We start from the raw sequence: 18,915 nt of genomic DNA, 5'->3' as shown, positions 1-18,915 counted from the left end.
CTAGTTCAACCCATAGCCTAACCTAACATGCCCTAACATGTTGATCCAGGGGAAGGCAAAAAAACCCCATGTGGTAAGAGTAAGCTCCACCATGGGGAAAAAAATTCCTTCCCGACTCCACATACGGCAATCAGACTAGTTCCCTGGATCAACGCCTTATCAAGGAATCTAGTGTATATACCCTGTAACATTATACTTTTCCAGAAAGGTATCCAGTCCCCTCTTAAATTTAATTAATGAATCACTCATTACAACATCATACGGCAGAGAGTTCCATAGTCTCACTGCTCTTACAGTAAAGAATCCGCGTCTGTTATTATGCTTAAACCTTCTTTCCTCCAGACGTAGAGGATGCCCCCTTGTCCCTGTCTCAGGTCTATGATTAAAAAGATCATCAGAAAGGTCTTTGTACTGTCCCCTCATATATTTATACATTAACATAAGATCACCCCTTAGTCTTCGTTTTTCCAAACTAAATAGCCCCAAGTGTAATAACCTATCTTGGTATTGCAGACCCCTCAGTCCTCTAATAACCTTGGTCGCTCTTCTCTGCACCCGCTCTAGTTCAGCTATGTCTTTCTTATACACTGGAGACCAGAACTGTGCACAGTATTCTAAGTGTGGTCGAACTAGTGACTTGTATAGAGGTAAAATTATGTTCTCCTCATGAGCATCTATGCCTCTTTTAATACATCCCATTATTTTATTTGCCTTTGTAGCAGCTGCCTGACACTGGCCACTGAATATGAGTTTGTCATCCACCCATACACCCAGGTCTTTTTCATTGACGGTTTTGCCCAGAGTTTTAGAATTAAGCACATAGTTATACATCTTATTACTTCTACCCAAGTGCATGACCTTACATTTATCCCCATTAAAGCTCATTTGCCATTTATCAGCCCAAGCTTCTAGTTTACATAAATCATCCTGTAATATAAAATTGTCCTCCCCTGTATTGATTACCCTGCAGAGTTTAGTGTCATCTGCAAATATTGAAATTCTACTCTGAATGCCCCCTACAAGGTCATTAATAAATATGTTAAAAAGAAGAGGGCCCAATACTGACCCCTGTGGTACCCCACTGCTAACCGTGACCCAGTCCGAGTGTGCTCCATTAATAACCACCCTTTGTTTCCTATCCCTGAGCCAGCTCTCAACCCACTTACACATATTTTCCCCTATCCCCATTACTCTCATTTTATGTAACAACCTTTTGTGTGGCACCGTATCAAAAGCTTTGGAAAAGTCCATATATAGTAGAGTGATTTCTGAGGTTCATTGTTCTGTGTTGGCTGGCCATCCTGGTATTTTTGGTACCAGAGATTTGGTTGGTAGGTCCTTTTGGTGGCCTTCTTTGTCGCGTGATGTGCGTTCTTTTGTGCAGTCCTGTGGGACTTGTGTGCGGGCCAAGCCTTGTTGTTCCCGTGCTAGTGGGTTGCTTTTGCCTTTGCCAGTCCCTGAGAGGCCCTGGACGCATATTTCTATGGATTTTATTTCAGATCTCCCAGTTTCCCAGAGGATGTCGGTTATCTGGGTGGTTTGTGACCGGTTTTCTAAGATGGTTCATTTGGTGCCTTTGCCTAAATTGCCTTCCTCTTCTGAGTTGGTTCCGTTGTTTTTTCAGCATGTGGTTCGTTTGCATGGTATTCCGGAGAATATTGTGTCCGACAGAGGTTCCCAGTTTGTTTCTAGGTTTTGGCGGGCCTTTTGTGCTAGGCTGGGCATTGATTTGTCTTTTTCTTCCGCATTTCATCCTCAGACAAATGGCCAGACCGAGCGAACTAATCAGACTTTGGAAACTTATTTGAGATGCTTTGTGTCTGCTGATCAGGATGATTGGGTGGCTTTCTTGCCATTGGCCGAGTTTGCCCTTAATAATCGGGCTAGTTCGGCTACCTTGGTTTCGCCCTTCTTTTGTAATTTTGGTTTTCATCCTCGTTTTTCTTCGGGGCAAGTTGAACCTTCTGATTGTCCTGGTGTGGATTCTGTGGTTGACAGGTTGCAGCAGATTTGGGCTCATGTGGTGGACAATTTAGTGTTGTCTCAGGAGGAGGCTCCGCGTTTTGCTAACCGTCGTCGGTGTGTTGGTTCCCGGCTTCGGGTTGGGGATTTGGTCTGGTTGTCTTCCCGTCATGTTCCTATGAAGGTTTCTTCCCCAAAGTTTAAGCCTCGGTTTATTGGTCCTTATAGGATTTCTGAGATTATCAATCCGGTGTCTTTTCGTTTGGCCCTTCCGGACTCTTTTGCCATCCATAATGTTTTCCATAGATCTTTATTGCGGAAATATGTGGTGCCCGTTGTTCCCTCTGTTGATCCTCCTGCTCCTGTGTTGGTTGATGGGGAGTTGGAGTATGTGGTTGAGAAGATTTTGGATTCTCGCTTTTCGAGGCGGAGGCTTCAGTACCTTGTCAAATGGAAGGGTTATGGCCAGGAGGATAATTCTTGGGTTTTTGCCTCTGATGTCCATGCTGCTGATTTGGTCCGTGCCTTTCATCTGGCTCGTCCTGATCGGCCTGGGGGCTCTGGTGAGGGTTCGGTGACCCCTCTTCAAGGGGGGGTACTGTTGTGAATTCTGCTCTTGGGCTCCCTCCGGTGGTTGTTGGTGGTAGTGCAGTTGTCTTGGGGTTGTAATCCAGGGCAGGTGTTTCTGCTGATTGCAGCTCTATTAGGTATTTAGGTGTGCAGGATCCATGAGTCCTTGCCAGTTGTCCATTGTTCTTGGAGGGATTGCATCTCTCTCTGGTCCCTCATGCCCTGCTGCCAATTCAGCTAAGATAAGTGTCTGGTTTTTTGTCTCTGTGCACACATGCAGTGTGCTTTGCAATTCAGTGCAATTCATTGTGTTTTTGTCCAGCTTAGACTTTGTTTGGATTTTTCAGTCATGCTGGATTCTCAGGAGATGCAGATATACTTTCTATGTCTTTAGTTAGATGTAGAATATTTGTATTATCTGCTGTGGATATTTTTAGGATTTTAATACTGACCGCTTAGAATTCTGTCCTATCCTTTTCTATTTAGCTAGAAGTGCCTCTTTTGCTAAATCCTGTTTTTCTGCCTGCGTGTGTCTTTCCTCTTATACTCACAGTCAATATTTGTGGGGGGCTGCCTATCCTTTGGGGTTCTGCTCTGAGGCAAGATAGAGTTCCCATTTCCATCTATAGGGGTATTTAGTCCTCCGGCTGTGTCGAGGTGTCTAGGACGTGTTAGGTACATCCCACGGCTACTTCTAGTTGCGGTGTTAGTTTAGGGTTTGCGGTCAGTACAGGTACCACCTACTCCTGAGAAAGTCTCTCTTGCGGCTCCAAGGTCACCGGATCATAACACATCTCCCTGCAGCCAACTGTCAGTCAGTATTATGCCGGCAGTCACTCCCCGCTTACAGAGCAGCCCAGAAGAGGATGAGCTGCTCTGTTGACATGAAGTAGCAGAATCTACTTCTAGCGCTCTGAGCCAATGCTGGGTAGAACAGTAAGGTTGTTACCAACTATCTGCTTGCAAGTTCTTAGTCCCAGAGTAAAAAAAATAAAATAGTCCTGGAAATCCCCTTTAAGGATTTGGCAGATAACTGGCAAAATTGTTACTATAGCTTATAATACAGGATAGAACAAGATAAATAATACCAGGCATTTATATATCATGCCTACCTCCTAAACAGATAATGCCTATATACAGAGTGATTAAAAGTGGATGATGCAAAATTACAGGCTTGGTATTAATAACCTAGAGAACAAAACACAAGTATGTTAACATGAAAATGCATTCACATGAAAAGACACGCTATCTATCCAAGTTGTATCTATACACTACAGATGTTCAAAGTGATTTCCATTGGTGATACCCTATCTATGCGATAGTCCAAGTCTGTCCGTCAAGACAAGTGCCAGCATTTCCTTGGCTATGGATTCCACTATTTCTGGTGGTGGGGCAGATGCACTGAGTATATGATGTAGCCTCACTGGAAAAAGTCACAGGGTGTTAGATCTGGTGATCAAGGAGGCTAGCACAACATTGGTGAATAAATTGGTTAAAACATCACTGAAATGGGAGATTCTACTTCCTTGGATATGCAAAAGCCATCCAACCACTTCATGATGACCCTTATTGGGAAAATATTAGCTCTAATATTAAAAACCTTACCGTTGTCAAGTGACATGCATGTGGATAAGGGCTGAGACGGACTGGGCCCAGCTAGTAGACACACAACCATGGGGGACCACATCAATATAATGCCCAGCCCAAAGGAAAGGCAGGCAACATCTTTATATGTACAATATGCAACCAGACAGAAAAAACCCAAAAGGTATGAACTGGGATATAAACTGGTGTGCATGTATGCGCATGTTCACATTGGCCACTGAACAGAAAAAAACAGACAGAGACACAATGATTAAATGCCATACAGTAAATAAACAGCATGGTGCATGAGAATAATATACGGTACTTAGTTAATATGTTTTTAAATCAACATAATGCAAAAGCCATCCCACCACTTATTGTCTACAACAGACCTGCTGACAGAATCCTCAGCAAGAAGAAAGGATCGGCACTTCGAAATCGGACATTCTCGATTCTTAGGTCCATCTACATCATCTGTTTGGGTAGAGTCTGGAGACTCCATATAAATTAGACTGTCGGTCAAAACTACTAATGTTGACGGGTTCGGCCGACGTTAGTTTTTAGAAGGGCTTTTAAAGCTGAATGTTCAATTTAAAATGGGGTCTTATCACTTTAATGTTTGTTACTAATATAGATGAAGGTCCAGCATGACTAGTGATGTGCCATGTTTTTCCAAGCTACATATCAAATGAAAATAAATTAAATAAATTACATGTTCCTTGTGTGTTTTAACAGATTGAAGTGCAACCCACTTGCAGCATATTTGTCACCGTCTCAAAATCTGGTTTCCGGAAACTTCCAAAGGACATGCTGGCGATCTATAGAGCAGTTTCTTTTGTTTTTCCTGATCACACAATATTTCTCAAGGCCAAACTTACCAGCCTTGGCTTCAAAGGACCAAAGGCCCTCGCCACAAGACTTCAGCTCACCTCAGATCTGCTCAAGGAACAACTGTTAGTCTTCTGAGCTCTACATATATCCTGCAATATTTTTAAATCATGGTTTACATTGGGCATTGTAGTGCACCTTTAATCACAGTAGCCATATGCTGGCTTTGGGTGAATGGGAAAATATTAATTTGCAAAAGTGTGCAATATTGGAAACTACTGTAAGTCAGAATCGTCAGCGAGTTTGGTGATGATGTTTCATTTTGACCACACAGGAAAGCCCACCATTTTAAAAATTCCCAGTGTGAATCAAATAACTTAATCAGGAGTTTTCTAAATTATACAGTTTTACAGTGAATAAAGAATCAAAATCTAGCTAGTAGTTCCATGAAGAATAGTGAAAAAAATGCTCCCAAGCCCTGCTCCTATGGAGTATAAAGCTTTTAAAGTTACTGGGAGCATGTCATACATTGTGCGACTTTTAAATAATCACAAGTACCGTATATTTTACAACAATTCTCCTTTAGTGATTTCCTTTTTTTTTCAACAGACCAGAGGAATATCACTGTCATTTCAGTTTACGATCTATGCTAGAAGTCATATACCGGGCCATTCAACGTCGAGAGATGGAAAAGATGATTAGTATGGAGATTGAGGGAGGAAGCGTCTCCCGATCAAGTAGTGTTATGTCATATCAACAGTTTACAACATTTGCAGCAAGTATGATATTTCCTGATGAATTTTATTTAAAGTTGCATAATATATTAAAAAATGATAAAAAGATTCTAAGTGGCCTTTTAGTAACTTATGTATACCATACTAAAGTGTTATTATATCCCCCATATTATACAGGAGCAGGGGAGCAGAAAATCACAATAGGGTCACATGTGGTTATATCCTAAGGAAGAAGTGTGTGTACTTCGAAACGCGTCAATTAAAAACCGCATTAATTACAGTTCCTGTTCTGAACTTCATTTCTACTCATCAACTGCACGAAAAATCCACAGATTTTCTCCTATACTCATTATATCCCCCATACTGTTGGATAAAAGTAGTTTTATAAAACAATTAAAGGGACAGTCTCAGCTAAGCAAATGATGACCTGTCCACAAGATAGGTGATAACTTGCTGATCTCTGGAGGTCCCACCACTGTGACCCCTACCAATCCCGAGAACAGGGTTCTGAATAAAGCAATCACAGTGTATGTTCACCACCACTCTATTTATATCTGTAGAAATGTTAGAAGTAGCCATGCGTTGCACTTGGTGATCATCAGAAGACATCTAGACATGTACCATTACTTCACTGGTCGAATAGGGCACTTCAGAACCCTTTTATTGAGTTTGTGTTGAGTGAGTCATAGTAATGGTTCCTCCAGAGATCAGCAAGTTGTCAGCCATCCCATGGATAATTTGCTAAATAGTGATGACCCCTTCAATTGTTTAACAAACCCTTGGGAGACATTTTTGTCTTGCAGATATAATGATTGTTGAGACTTCTAAGATGCATCTGAAAGATGATCGTGATTAAAGGTACCTTCACACTAAGCGACGCTGCAGCGATATCGACAACGATGCCGATCGCTGCAGCGTCGCTGTGTGGTCGCTGGAGAGCTGTCACACAGACAGCTCTCCAGCGACCAACGATGCCGAAGTCCCCGGGTAACCAGGGTAAACATCGGGTTGCTAAGCGCAGGGCCGCGCTTAGTAACCCGATGTTTACCCTGGTTACCAGTGTAAATGTAAAAAATCAAACACTACATACTTACATTCGCGTCCCCCGGCGTCCGCTTCCCTGCACTGTGTAAGCGCCGGCAGTAGCAGGGCACAGCAGTGATGTCACCGCTGTGCTTTGCTTTCCGGCCGGCACTGACACATTCAGTGCAGGAAGCTCTGAGCAGCAGCGCGGACGCCGGGGGACCTGACAGACATCAGAAGGTGACTATGTAGTGGTTTTTTTTTTACTTTTACAATGGTAACCAGGGTAAATATCGGGTTACTAAGCGCGGCCCTGTGCTTAGTAACCCAATATTTACCCTGGTTACCATTGTAAAACATAGCTCAAAAGATCTTCATTCTTGGCTGTGCATTGTTCTGTGTAAACAGGTCTCGCACTGGCATGAACAATGGCAGCCTATGTGCACTCCATTGCACATCGCTCATTGCTCATTATTTACTTTGGTTTACCTATGTAAACAGGCATGTAAATGACCATCAATCAGTAATGGTTTACTGCTGGTCACTACATTGTGCCATGCAACTGGACCCTTAGCAGTCAGCACCTTGTCCCCTATCCTATGGATAAGGCTTCTTTCACACTTCTGTCGGTAGTCGCCCATCACGAAGTGTTGGCGCGACGTACCAATGGAAGTGTTTGCTTTCACATTTCCGTCTGCGTTGCCGGGCAGGAAAGAGTCAGAGAGAGACATTTCCTGCCGGGCATGCGCAGACGGGAAAAGTGGATGCGACGTACAGAAAAACGTTTGAACGTTTTTCCGAGACGACGGGCCACCAAAACCCGACGCATCCAGGTCATGACGGACGCAACGTGTGGCCATACGTCGCGATCCGTCGGTAATACAAGTCTATGGGAAAAAAAAGCATCCTGCGGGCAAATTTGCAGGATGCGTTTTTTTCCCAAAACGACACATTGTGACGGAGATAAATAAACGGAAATGTGAAAGTAGCCTAAGTAATAACTTACAAAACTCCTTTATGTGCACTGATATCAGAAGAAGGTGCATTTATACAAGCAATATGTTTAACATAGCGATGAAACAGGCATGGAAGATTATGATAATCAACAGCGAATACTCAGTAATTAAAGTTTTAATACTTTATCTGATAACACAGTTTTAGATTCTTGGTGGTAATACCAATTCATCATCTCTGGTGGTCAAAAGGTAAAAAAAAAGACTAAAACCAGAAGAAGAGTAGCAGTAGCACATTTGTCTCTTCTCCTTCGCTTCATTGGGGGACACAGGACAGCGGGTGTAGGCTTCTGCCACCAGGAGGCTGACACTAAGTAAACATAAAAAAAGTTTAGCTCCTCCTCCGTCGTATACACCCCAACACTGGCTACCAGAGAATCCAGTTCATGCTTAGTGTCTGAAGGAGGCACACCTCTGGGTCCCGGATCCTATGGACCCTTATTTCACTTCATGAGGATTGAGAGGCGGCGACGGACCCTTTTGAGGGTCCGATCTCCCCAAACCAGCAACAGGCAGGCACGTGCGAGTATCCTCCACGTATCCTTTCCCGTGATGTGGGATTGCGCGCCGGACTTGGCCCTGACCACCCTTAGGTATTTTAGACCATAGGCTGTACAGGTGCCCTTAGATGTCCGTGTGACCCCCCTGTGTTTTTCTACACCTATGTTTCGGCTGCGGTGATAGAGGGGTGGTGGACGGTCCCTCTCCTTATCCCAAAGCGGAAAATGGAGCTTGGGTTCCTGCACCGTCATGGATTTTTCTCTCCCCCTGCTAGTTTAAAAAAAAAAAAAAACCTCCACACTGGTCCTCTTCTTGCAGAGGGTTCAGCTTGTAAAAGGGGGGAAAGCTAAAAAGCGGGGCTCCTGATGCAGCAAAGGCCCTTAGCGGATTAACTTTTAGGCAGGTTTGAGCGTTCTTGTGCTGGTCTGGCGCCGCAGTCCCCCAGAGCTCCGGTCGGCGCTTCCGTTCGCCGGCGCTTGTCAGCACTGCAGTGGTCCGGTGCGGCCAGCGCCGCGGTCTCTCCAGAGGCACCTAGCTCTCCGGGTACACTTCCGGGTCAAGCAGGTCCGGCTTCCGAGACCATGCTGTGAGGCCCCGCCCCCTCAGGCGCGTCTTCTTCCGGTCCACCTCCTCCTCTCCTCGCTGGGGAAAAATCGAGGTCACGGCTTCGGCCTGGTCCAGGCCACATCGGCGCTGCAATCTAGGTGGTTCCGCCCCCTGAGGGCAGTTAAGGATAAAGGTGGCACATTTACTCTTCTTTGGGTGTTCGGTTCTACACTGTATGCGGGGGACACAGGACTGGGGTAAGTGCTTCTCCCTCCAGCCTGACAGCAGAAGCATTACTTTTTTCCCAGTCTAAGGCCCTGGGTAGAGCATTTACGGAACACTATGTCTAGAAGGGTCAAACCTTACACGGTCCTATATACCGTCTGTGTAGCCTGTCCTGCCTTCCCGCATGCCCAGAGCAATCGTCTCTGTGAGGCCTGTGACTCTGAACGCGCTCAGGAGCCCCCCCTGCTTGTTCCCCAGCAATCTCCCCAGCAGTTACTCCTGCCCCTCTGGCAGAGACTGGGGTGGTTCCACCGGAATGGGTCATGTCATTATCACAATCCATGGCATCCCTAACCAAAGCAATCGAGTCCCTTCAGGCTCCGGCTGAGGTCCGAGACAGCAGTTCATCTGTCTTAGAGAGAGTTTCAGATTCTCAGGGGCCTCCGGCCTGCAGGGGCCGTGCTCACACTAGGCAGACGCGGGGGAAGCGAAGTCTCACAGCGTCTCCCGGGCCATCAGGTGCATCATCATCCTAGAGTTCCGTCTCTCATTCTCCTTCCCCAGCGGAAAGCAGGGAATTCGGTTCAGACTATGATTCAGAGGGGTCCCTTAATTTAGAGACTCCTGGATTTCAGGAGTCAGTAGATAGCCTGATTGAGGCTGTCAAATCAGACCCTGGGAATAGAAGACGAACCCGTTTTACCCTCGGATCACAAGGTTTCTTTTAAGCGGGCCAGACTATCTCATAGGGTGTTTTCCTCTCACCCCGAGTTTGAGAACCTGGTTCAGCGAAACCGGGAACACCCAGATAAATGCTTTTCAGGGCAAAAGGCCTTGAGAGCAAGATACCCTTTTTCTCCTGAGCTACGTAGTAAGTGGGTGGAATCTCCTTCGGTAGATCCGCCGGTGTCCCGCTTAGCCTCTAATACGCTGTTATCCCTCCCCAATGGCTCTTCTATTAAGGATCCCACAGATCGTCTTATAGAAAGTTTGTCTTGTTCTGTCTTTGAGTCTTCAAGTTCAGCCCTTTTTCCCTCTTTTGCGGCAACTTGGGTTGCTAAAGCCATGATGTCTTGGTCAGAATCTCTGACAAAGGCTCTACAAGAGAGAGACTTGCCAGCGGAGTTGACAGAAATGTCAAGTCAGATAACCCTTGCTGGAAGCTATCTGATTAATGCATCCTTAGATGCAGCAGACTGTGCTGCTTCTGCAGCGGCAAATGTAATTGCCATTAGAAGGGCTCTCTGGTTAAGAACTTGGCGGGCAGACTCTACCTCTAAGAAATCTCTCACAACCCTCCCGTATCAGGGGGGTCGCTTATTCGGAGAGAAGCTGGATCAGCTTATTTCTGATACCACAGGGGGGAAAAGCAGTTTTCTCCCACAGCAGAGGGTTAGACAGCCATTTCGGCGTCAATTTCAGGCCCGTTTCAAGCCCTTTCGCAATACCAGATGGACCTCAGCGTCAGGTTCCGCTGCGCAGGTTCGACCCAATCTGGACAGAGACAATCGGATCTCCTATAGAGCCAACCCGGGGGGGAAGAATACGTTCCCAGCCACCTAGATCCATGGGGTCCAGGGCTCAAAGGTTCTCAGCCAAGTGACTGGAGGCATCCTCGGATTGCCACCGACAGAGTAGGCGGGCGCCTACTTTTGTTTCACCAGGTGTGGCTCCAGTCAATTCACGACAAGTGGGTGGGAGAGCTCGTGTCCTCAGGGTACAAAATAGAGCTGGTTTGCCAACTCCCACAACGGTTCCTCCTATCCCATCTTCCCGGGTCCGAGTCCCGGCGTCAAGCCCTGTTCAATTCTATAGATTCCCTTCGTCTCCGCGGGGTCATCACTTCTGTTCCAAGGGAAGAGAGATTTCAGGGTTCTATTCCAACCTATTTATAGTACCCAAAAAGGATGGATCAGTGAGGCCCATTCTAGATCTCAAACACTTAAACAGGTTTGTCAAAATTCGTCACTTTCGAATGGAATCTCTTCTTCAATGGAAAAGGGGGAGTTCTTGGCCTCGGTAGACATCCAGGATGCCTACCTGCATATTCCCATTTTTCCTGCTCATCAAAGGTTTCTCCGGTTTGCCATAAACAACTTACACTTCCAGTTCACGGCTTTACCCTTCGGTCTGGCCTCCGACCCCAGGGTGTTCACAAAGGTCATGTCTATTGTGGTGTCCATTCTGCACTCCCGAGGCATAGTAGTGTTGCCATATTTAGATGACCTTCTCATCAAAGGGCCGACCTTTCAGGCCTGCGAGGAGAATGTCAGCATTTCTCTAGACACTCTCTCTCATCTAGGTTGGCTAGTGAATTTAAAAAAGTCATCCCTGGTACCATCCCAAAGAATCTCATTTCTGGGAAATAATTTTCGACACTTCTCAAGCACTCTCGATCCTGCCTCAGGACAAGGTCCTAGCCCTTCGGCGAGAGGTGAGGATCCTTCGGCAACCGTGCTTTCATGCAATCCGGTCCTGCATGAGGGTCTTAGGAAGGATGGTGGCAACAATAGAAGCAGTACCATTTGCTCAGCTTCATCTTCGGCCTCTCCAGCATGCACTTTTAGCAGCATGGGACAAGAATCCATCCTCCCTCAACCTCAGGTTCCGGTTGTCTCTCCAGGTCAGGCAGGCTCTTTCATGGTGGATAAACAGCCCATCTCTTCTAAAAGGGAAACCCTTCCCTCCAACCAATTGACTTGTGGTTACAACGGATGTCAGTCTCCTAGGTTGGGGAGCAGTGTTCTTTTATCACACTGCTCAGGGGAGCTGGTCCTCCCCGGAGTCAGCTCTTCCTATCAATCTCTTGGAGATTTGGGCAGTTCGATTGGCTTTACAGTATTTCCATCATCTTCTGGCGGGTTGCCCTGTCCGCATTCAATTGGACAATGCCACAGCCATGGCATACATAAATCATCAGGGGGCACCCGCAGCAAGGCGACCATGCAGGAAGTAAAGCAAATTTTGTGCTGGGCCAAGAGAAATCACTCTGTGATTTCGGCAGTCCACATTCCGGGCGAGGAGAACTGGGCGGCGGACTTCCTCAGTCGGCAGGGCCTGGCTTCCGGGGAATGGTCTCTCCATCCCAAGGTGTTTCAGCAAATATGCCATCAATGGGGGACTCCAGACGTGGATCTAATGGCGTCCGGGAGGAATGCCAAGGTACCCAGATTTGTCGCCCGGTATCGAGATCCACAGGCAATCGCCGTGGATGCACTAGTTCTGACCTGGAGCCAGTTTCATCTCCCATATCTGTTCCCCCCGTGGCACTGCTCCCCGACCGTCCAGATCTTCTATCTCAAGGGCCGATTTACCACCAGAACTCAGGGGTCCTGCATTTGATGGCCTGGCCGTTGAATCTTGGGTGTTAACTCAGGCCGGGTTCTCCCAAGAGGTGGCTGATACCATGATCAGTGCCCGAAAAACCATTTCGGCTCGGATTTATTATCACACTTGGAAGGTTTTTCTTTCATGGTGCAGAGAGCGAGGGTTGCCTCCTCTGCGTTTTTCCGTTCCAAATATTTTTGCCTTTCTCCAGGCAGGCCTGAATTCAGGGCTGGCTCCAAGTACTCGTCCTTTTTCAGCGTAGGATTGCTACTACCCTACAGGTAAAGACCTTTTTTCAGGGAGTCGCTCATAAGGTCCCTCCTTATAAAACTCCTTTGGAAGCGTGGGACCTTAATTTGGTATTAAAGGCTTTACAGGATGTTCCTTTCGAACCTCTTCAGGATGTTTCCTTAACTTTCCTTTCCTGGAAGGTCGTATTCTTAGTTGCCATAACTTCCATAAGGCGGGTATCAGCAGGCAGCCCTTTCCTGTCGTGCCCCTTTTTTACGGTTCCATCAGGATAAGGTGGTGCTCAGACCAGCGCCCTCCTTTTTGCCGAAGGTTGTTTCCTCGTTCCACATTAACGAGGATATAGTTCTTCCCTCTTTTTGTCCGGCACCGACGCACCGTGTGGAAAAAGCTCTCCATACATTGGACCTAGTGAGAGCTCTGAGGAGGTACATTTCTTGAACAGCTCCTTTTTCGACAGACGGATGCTCTGTTTGTCCTCCCAGAGTGTCGCAGGAAGGGATTCGCGGCCTCGAAATCTACCTTGGCCAGGTGGATACGTTCAGCTATTCAGGAGGCCTACCGCGCCAAGGGCATGGGGGTTCCGGCGGGAATCAAAGCTCATTCCACTAGAGCAGTGGGGGCTTCCTGGGCGATTCGGCACCAGGCCTCAGCAGAACAAGTTTGCAGAGCTGCGACTTGGTCTAGTCTGCATACCTTTGCCAAACATTACAATGTCCATTCCCAGATCTCCGCAGATGCAAGTCTGGGTAGGAGGATTTTTCAGGCAGCAGTAACGCACTTATGACGACAGCTGCTTGGATAATTATAACCGGTGAGTTAATTCCCCACCCAGGGACTGCTTTAGGACATCCCACTGTCCTGTGTCCCCCAATGAGGCGAAGGAGAAATAGGGATTTTTGTGTTACTCACCGTAAAATCCTTTTCTCCAAGACGCTCATTGGGGGACACAGCTCCCTCCCTGGTAGCCTGATGGCTGCTTTTGATTCTGAATGTTATCAGGCAGTAGGTCTTTTCTAGACATAAGTTTTCTGTATTTATGCTGTTATACTGTTCCTCGTTTTTTGTTCTTCTACTGCTTTTGCACCAAACTGGATTCTCTGGTAGCCAGTGTCGGGGTGTATACGACGGAGGAGGAGCTAAACTTTTTTTTATGTTTACTTAGTGTCAGCCTTCTGGCGGCAGAAGCATACACCCGCTGTCCTGTGTCCCCCAATGAGCGTCTCGGAGAAAAGGATTTTATGGTGAGTAACACAAAAATCCCTATTTTCTTTGTGCTAGTTTGTGCATATAATAGCTATATGATAGCTACACGGTCTCTTTATCATTGAAGTGTTACATATAAAGGAGGCAGTCGACTTTATACAATTTAGTTAGATAAAAAGTGCACAAACGTTTGTGGCTTGAAGCCCATGGTGTTAGATTGTACGGCTTGAAAGGCCTGCAATAAAATTGCAAAATAGCATAAATCACATACGTAGAACAAGTTTCATTGTCATAAGTCTTTAATGTTTTTTTCAGTCTATTCTGAAGCCAAATAATGGCTATATTCGTGCAACGTTGCCATATGAAAACATCACAAGTTGTCTTAGTCAAAGTGGTGTATTACATCTGTAATTAAATCATTAAAATGCAATCAGGCTGCAACACAATTGGACTCTGTGCCTCTGCCTCAATGCCTTGTGCCATTGTAAATGAGTGTACAATGAAAGCTGAGAGTCCCCAGCAGTGTGCATGTAGCGCCCCCACTGCCGCAGGGCCGAGGGGTACCCGGTACCGGGCCTCTGAGTCTCTGCTCTGGGGTTGTCACGGTGGCTAGACCCGGTCCGTGACCCTGCTGAGGGGCGCCCAATGAAAGGTGTGGGTGGTGATGCTGTAGTGGTGCGGGCCGCAGTAAATAACAAGGACACCAGGTTGCAGTCTCTTTACCTCTTTACTGAAGGCTTCAGGATCCTCAGTCCAGAATACGGTTAACCAGGCTGCGCAAGTCCGGCCGGTCCGATGGCACCTCCAGAGTTCCCTTTGCAGGTGGAAATCTGTGTCTACCTTCTAGCGCTTGTGTGTTGTGGTCCTCCCCTGCTGTGCTTACGGGATAGTCCCCACAACTGTTGTGTCTGTTTCTGAAGTTCCCTCACAACTCGATTATGATGTTCTTCTTCGTCCCCCAGATGATATGGCTAGGACGCACCCGTATGACGGGTAGGCTCGGAGCTCTTCCTGGACCCTAGTGTCGCCCCTCTCCTGTTGTTGCCCCCTATGTCTTCTTAGGTGATTTGGGTGAGACAGCCCGCCTATAACTGACTGCCCTGCCGTAGGTTTGAAGTTAGGCCTGGAGCTCTATACTTCCTCGGTGTTCCGGCCACCGGCTGCGCGCCTCAGTAGGATGTTGCCTCGTCTCACAGCACGATTCCTACTGGTGTTTCTCCTTGTTGCGTCGATCTCGTTTCTCACTCAGCACAATAAACCTCGCTTCTTGTCCTTTCTTAGGGCACCGCCGCTATCTCGTGCAGGCGCGGTCCCGTAATGTTCTCTCTGTTCGCTAGGCCTCTGTCAGGATCCCACCCCTGACAGGGACCCCCCTGAATCTTCCCCTGCAACACCCTCTGCCACAGGATGTTGCCTGGCTCCAACCCAGTCAGCTTCTCTCTAACTTCCTGTCTAACCCCCAGTTTTACCAGACTGTGAGGAGTGGCCTAATACATAGCGCCCTTAGCTCCCCTGGAGGCCAGACTGTGAAGTGCATTGGTGTCTGTGATACCTGGTCAGGTGAACTCCTTCAGTGCCATCAGACGTACCATAGCCCTCCTTAGCGGCGGAGCATCAGTACTGCAACGACCAGGACTCTGGGGCGCTGCATGCACCATTTGTGATTAGAGACTGCCATCTACTGCCAAGGCAGGAAGGAATTTGACGCCAATGCGTGAGACCAGCAGGACATGCTGAGAGGGACGCGGTGGCCGAGTCACTAGTATGGGCCAGGGAGCGTCACGTGGGATTCTCACTCCGATGAACAGTACCCAGTCGACAATGGTTAAGACCCACGAGCCAGACTGCACCTGTCAAGACCTGGAGCCTAGCCCTATGCCGGTCCAGATCCCAGAGCCAGACTACGCATGTCAAAATCTGAGGCCTAGCCCTGCACCAGTAAAAATGCGTGACCCAGATTATACCTGTCAAGACCTGAGGCCCAGTGCTCATCTGTCCTGGCCCGCCAGACGACCATCGTAGGTCAAGTACTGAAGACAGAATGCAGACTCCAATCTGGAAGTGGACGTTCGCTGAAGTGATCGAGAGGCGCAAGTGAGCCAGGGCGCTACTTCCAACAATGATGTACAGTACAGGGGTGAGTTAGGGGTGGTACAACAAATGGGTTCAGGACCGTCCAGAGTGCGAGAGGCATTGGGTGCATTGATTGACCTCTTGAAAAGGACTTGCAGCCTAGCCGGAAGAACCGGAGACCCCCGCTAGTGCCTATTGTGCAAAGGTGATTGTTATAGTGGTACCCTAGGACTTTAAACACTGCTCTTATAAGAAATAGGATATATGTAACGTAATGAAATCTCTTTGCAAGAGTTATAGTGCATTGATAACAACTGTGATATTATTGTATATTGAATACTGTGCTCTGGAATTACCCTGCTATCTCTGAACTACTTGTTCAAATCACCCCTCTCCTATATTCACACCCGGAAAATAAAAAGTTAATTTGGTTGCCTTGTCTTGTCTGAGTGTTGCATCCCAGTAACACTCTTACATCATGATATGGGAGACAAGTGGAAAAAAGTAACAATACAGAATGCCTATAGTGTCTGGCAAAAAATGTCCACACATTCTGTATATGCCCTGGCCTACCTCTCTGCTGATCCTCTATTCATTGACAGGACAGACCAGGCTTGCTTCAAATCTGTGCAACTATAAATCCTCAAGAAGTATTGTACAGTGATAATGTGATATTTGATTTATAGGGTGTTATTGTGAGTTTCAAGTTTGTTTAAACCACAAATGCATCAATGTGTATTAACCATAATATTCATGAAATGTTTGATCTTGGTTTTGTCTAAATCAGGTCCAGTGCCTAGTATAAAAACTGGTAACAGTGCCGACAGAAATAAGAAAGCCATCTCAACTAATCCTGTTCTTGCTGCCGCAAAAGAAAGTCATGCACTGATAGCCGATTCCCTTCAAGATGTCATTGGCCCGAGAATGACTGGTGATGTAAGTAGCAGAATGTCAGAATGATATTGGACCCTCTGAAACACTGCAATGTTTTAGAGTATGGATACTTTTAAAAGCTGTTATATGATTATGTTAAATGATTATGCATCTAGGATGACTAGGTCAAGAATCTGGTTCCTTGAGGCTTCTTCCGACCCAATGGGATAGACTTGTCATTCTAGAACAGGGGAGGTGGGGTTCAAGGAGAAGGATTGCACTAGTGATCCTAATTGTATCATCTGTAGCTGGCTTTTAAAAGTATATTTTCTGTGAAACTATCCAATTTTCAGAGTAAAGCATGCATGGCTGCAATACCTAGGTCGGTTACTGATTCATGCTGGTTTGGGCAGCATTAGTCAGGGGTCAGGTTCCCTTTAAGATTGTTACATCTTATGTTTGAATCCACTTGTGAAGAAAGTACAGTATCTGTATTAGAAAAATGACATCTACAAGTAGTATCATATTTGCTCTCATTGAGATCTTCAATTTTCTTTTCCTTAAAGTAAATTCTAAAAAGGAATTCCAATATAATTAGCTGGATAATTTCGTAATAGATTTTTATACTGGTTGATGCTTAACCCCTTAGGGACAGAGCCAATTTGGTACTTAAAGGGAACCTGTCACCACGTTTTTGGAAGATGGGATAAAAATAGCGTTAAATAGGGGCAGAGGTGGGCGTTACATTAGTGTGTTTGTTATGCGTTTATTACCCACCTAAGTTGCCGAAATACCTTTGCAAAGTCTCCGTTTTCGCCTGTCAATCAGGCTAGTCTGGTCAGATGGGCGTTGTCTTCCCCCAGATCTTGTTTAGTTTTCCGTTGGTGGCGTAGTGGTGTGCGCATGCCCAAGGTCCCGAATCCTCTGCCAGGGGATTTCAAAGAGCGCGGTGTCCGTTATTGCATTGGTGATCGGTGGGCGCGGCCATCTTCCTTTGGCCGCGCGTGCGCAGAAGCGGCGCTCTGCTTGCCGCGGCGCTCTGCTGGCCGCGGCTTCAGGAAAATGGCCGCCGCGATATCCATCTGCGCACGCGCGGCATCCCGCGGCCATTTTCCTGATGCCGCGGCCAGCAGAGCGCCGCTTCTGCGCACGCGCGGCCAAAGGAAGATGGCCGCGCCCACCGATCACCAATGCAATAACGGACACCGCGCTCTTTGAAATCCCCTGGCAGAGGATTCGGGACCTTGGGCATGCGCACACCACTACGCCACCAACGGAAAACTACGCAAAATCTGGGGGAAGACAACGCCCATCTGACCAGACTAGCCTGATTGACAGGCGAAAACGGAGACTTTGCAAAGGTATTTCGGCAACTTAGGTGGGTAATAAACGCATAACAAACACACTAATGTAACGCCCACCTCTGCCCCTATTTAACGCTATTTTTATCCCATCTTCCAAAAACATGGTGACAGGTTCCCTTTAATGACCAAGCCAATTTTTACAATTCTGACCACCGTCACTTTATGAAGTTATAGCCCTGGAATGCTTCAACCTATCCCACTGATACTTAATTTTTTTTTTTTGTGACATATTGTACTTCATGTTAGTGGTAAAATTTCCTTGATATAACTTGTGTTTATGTATGAAAAAAACAGAAATTTGGCAAAAAGTTTGAAAATTTAGCATTTTTCAAAATTTTAATTTTTGTGCCCTTTAATCAGAGAGTGGTGTCACAAAAAATAACTAATGAATAGCATTTCCCACATATCTACTTTACATCAGCACAATTTTGGAAACATAATTTTTTTTTGTTAGGACGTTATAAGGGTTAAAAGTTGACCAGCGATTTCTCATTTTTCCAACAAAATTTACAAAACCATTTTTTTAGGGACTATCTCACATTTCAAGTGACTTTAGGGGGTCAATATAACAGAAAATATCCAAAACTGACACCATTTTAAAAACTTCACCCTTCAAGGTGCGCAAAACCAATTTACTGTGGAACCAAATTTTTTTTATTTTCACATGGGTATCAGGAGAAAATGGACCACAAAATTTGTTGTGCAATTTCTCCTGAGTACTCCGATACCCTGTACATGGGGGAAAGCCACTGTTTGGGTGCATGGCAGAGCTCAGAATGGAGGGAGCACCATTTGACTTTTTGAACGCAAAGTTCACTGGAATCAGTGGTGGCTGAC

The 18,915-nt window shown here is 46.4% G+C and overlaps 1 protein-coding gene across 1 annotated transcript in view; it reads left to right on the top strand.

Moving 5' to 3' along the window:
* The window catches only part of LOC143803957 (dynein axonemal heavy chain 5-like), a 587,287-nt gene that overhangs the window by 317,483 nt on the left and 250,889 nt on the right, over positions 1–18,915 (top strand). The window contains exons 48-50 of the mRNA XM_077281707.1: positions 4,852–5,069; positions 5,554–5,723; positions 16,629–16,777. Of these exons, the coding sequence (XP_077137822.1) occupies positions 4,852–5,069; positions 5,554–5,723; positions 16,629–16,777 (537 nt within the window). The remainder of the gene's footprint in view (positions 1–4,851; positions 5,070–5,553; positions 5,724–16,628; positions 16,778–18,915) is intronic.

The sequence above is a fragment of the Ranitomeya variabilis genome, chromosome 2, assembly GCF_051348905.1.
Source record: "Ranitomeya variabilis isolate aRanVar5 chromosome 2, aRanVar5.hap1, whole genome shotgun sequence".
NCBI lineage: Eukaryota > Metazoa > Chordata > Amphibia > Anura > Dendrobatidae > Ranitomeya > Ranitomeya variabilis.
Note: the sequence above shows the minus strand (reverse complement) of the source record. Positions and strands in the feature narration are given on the sequence as shown.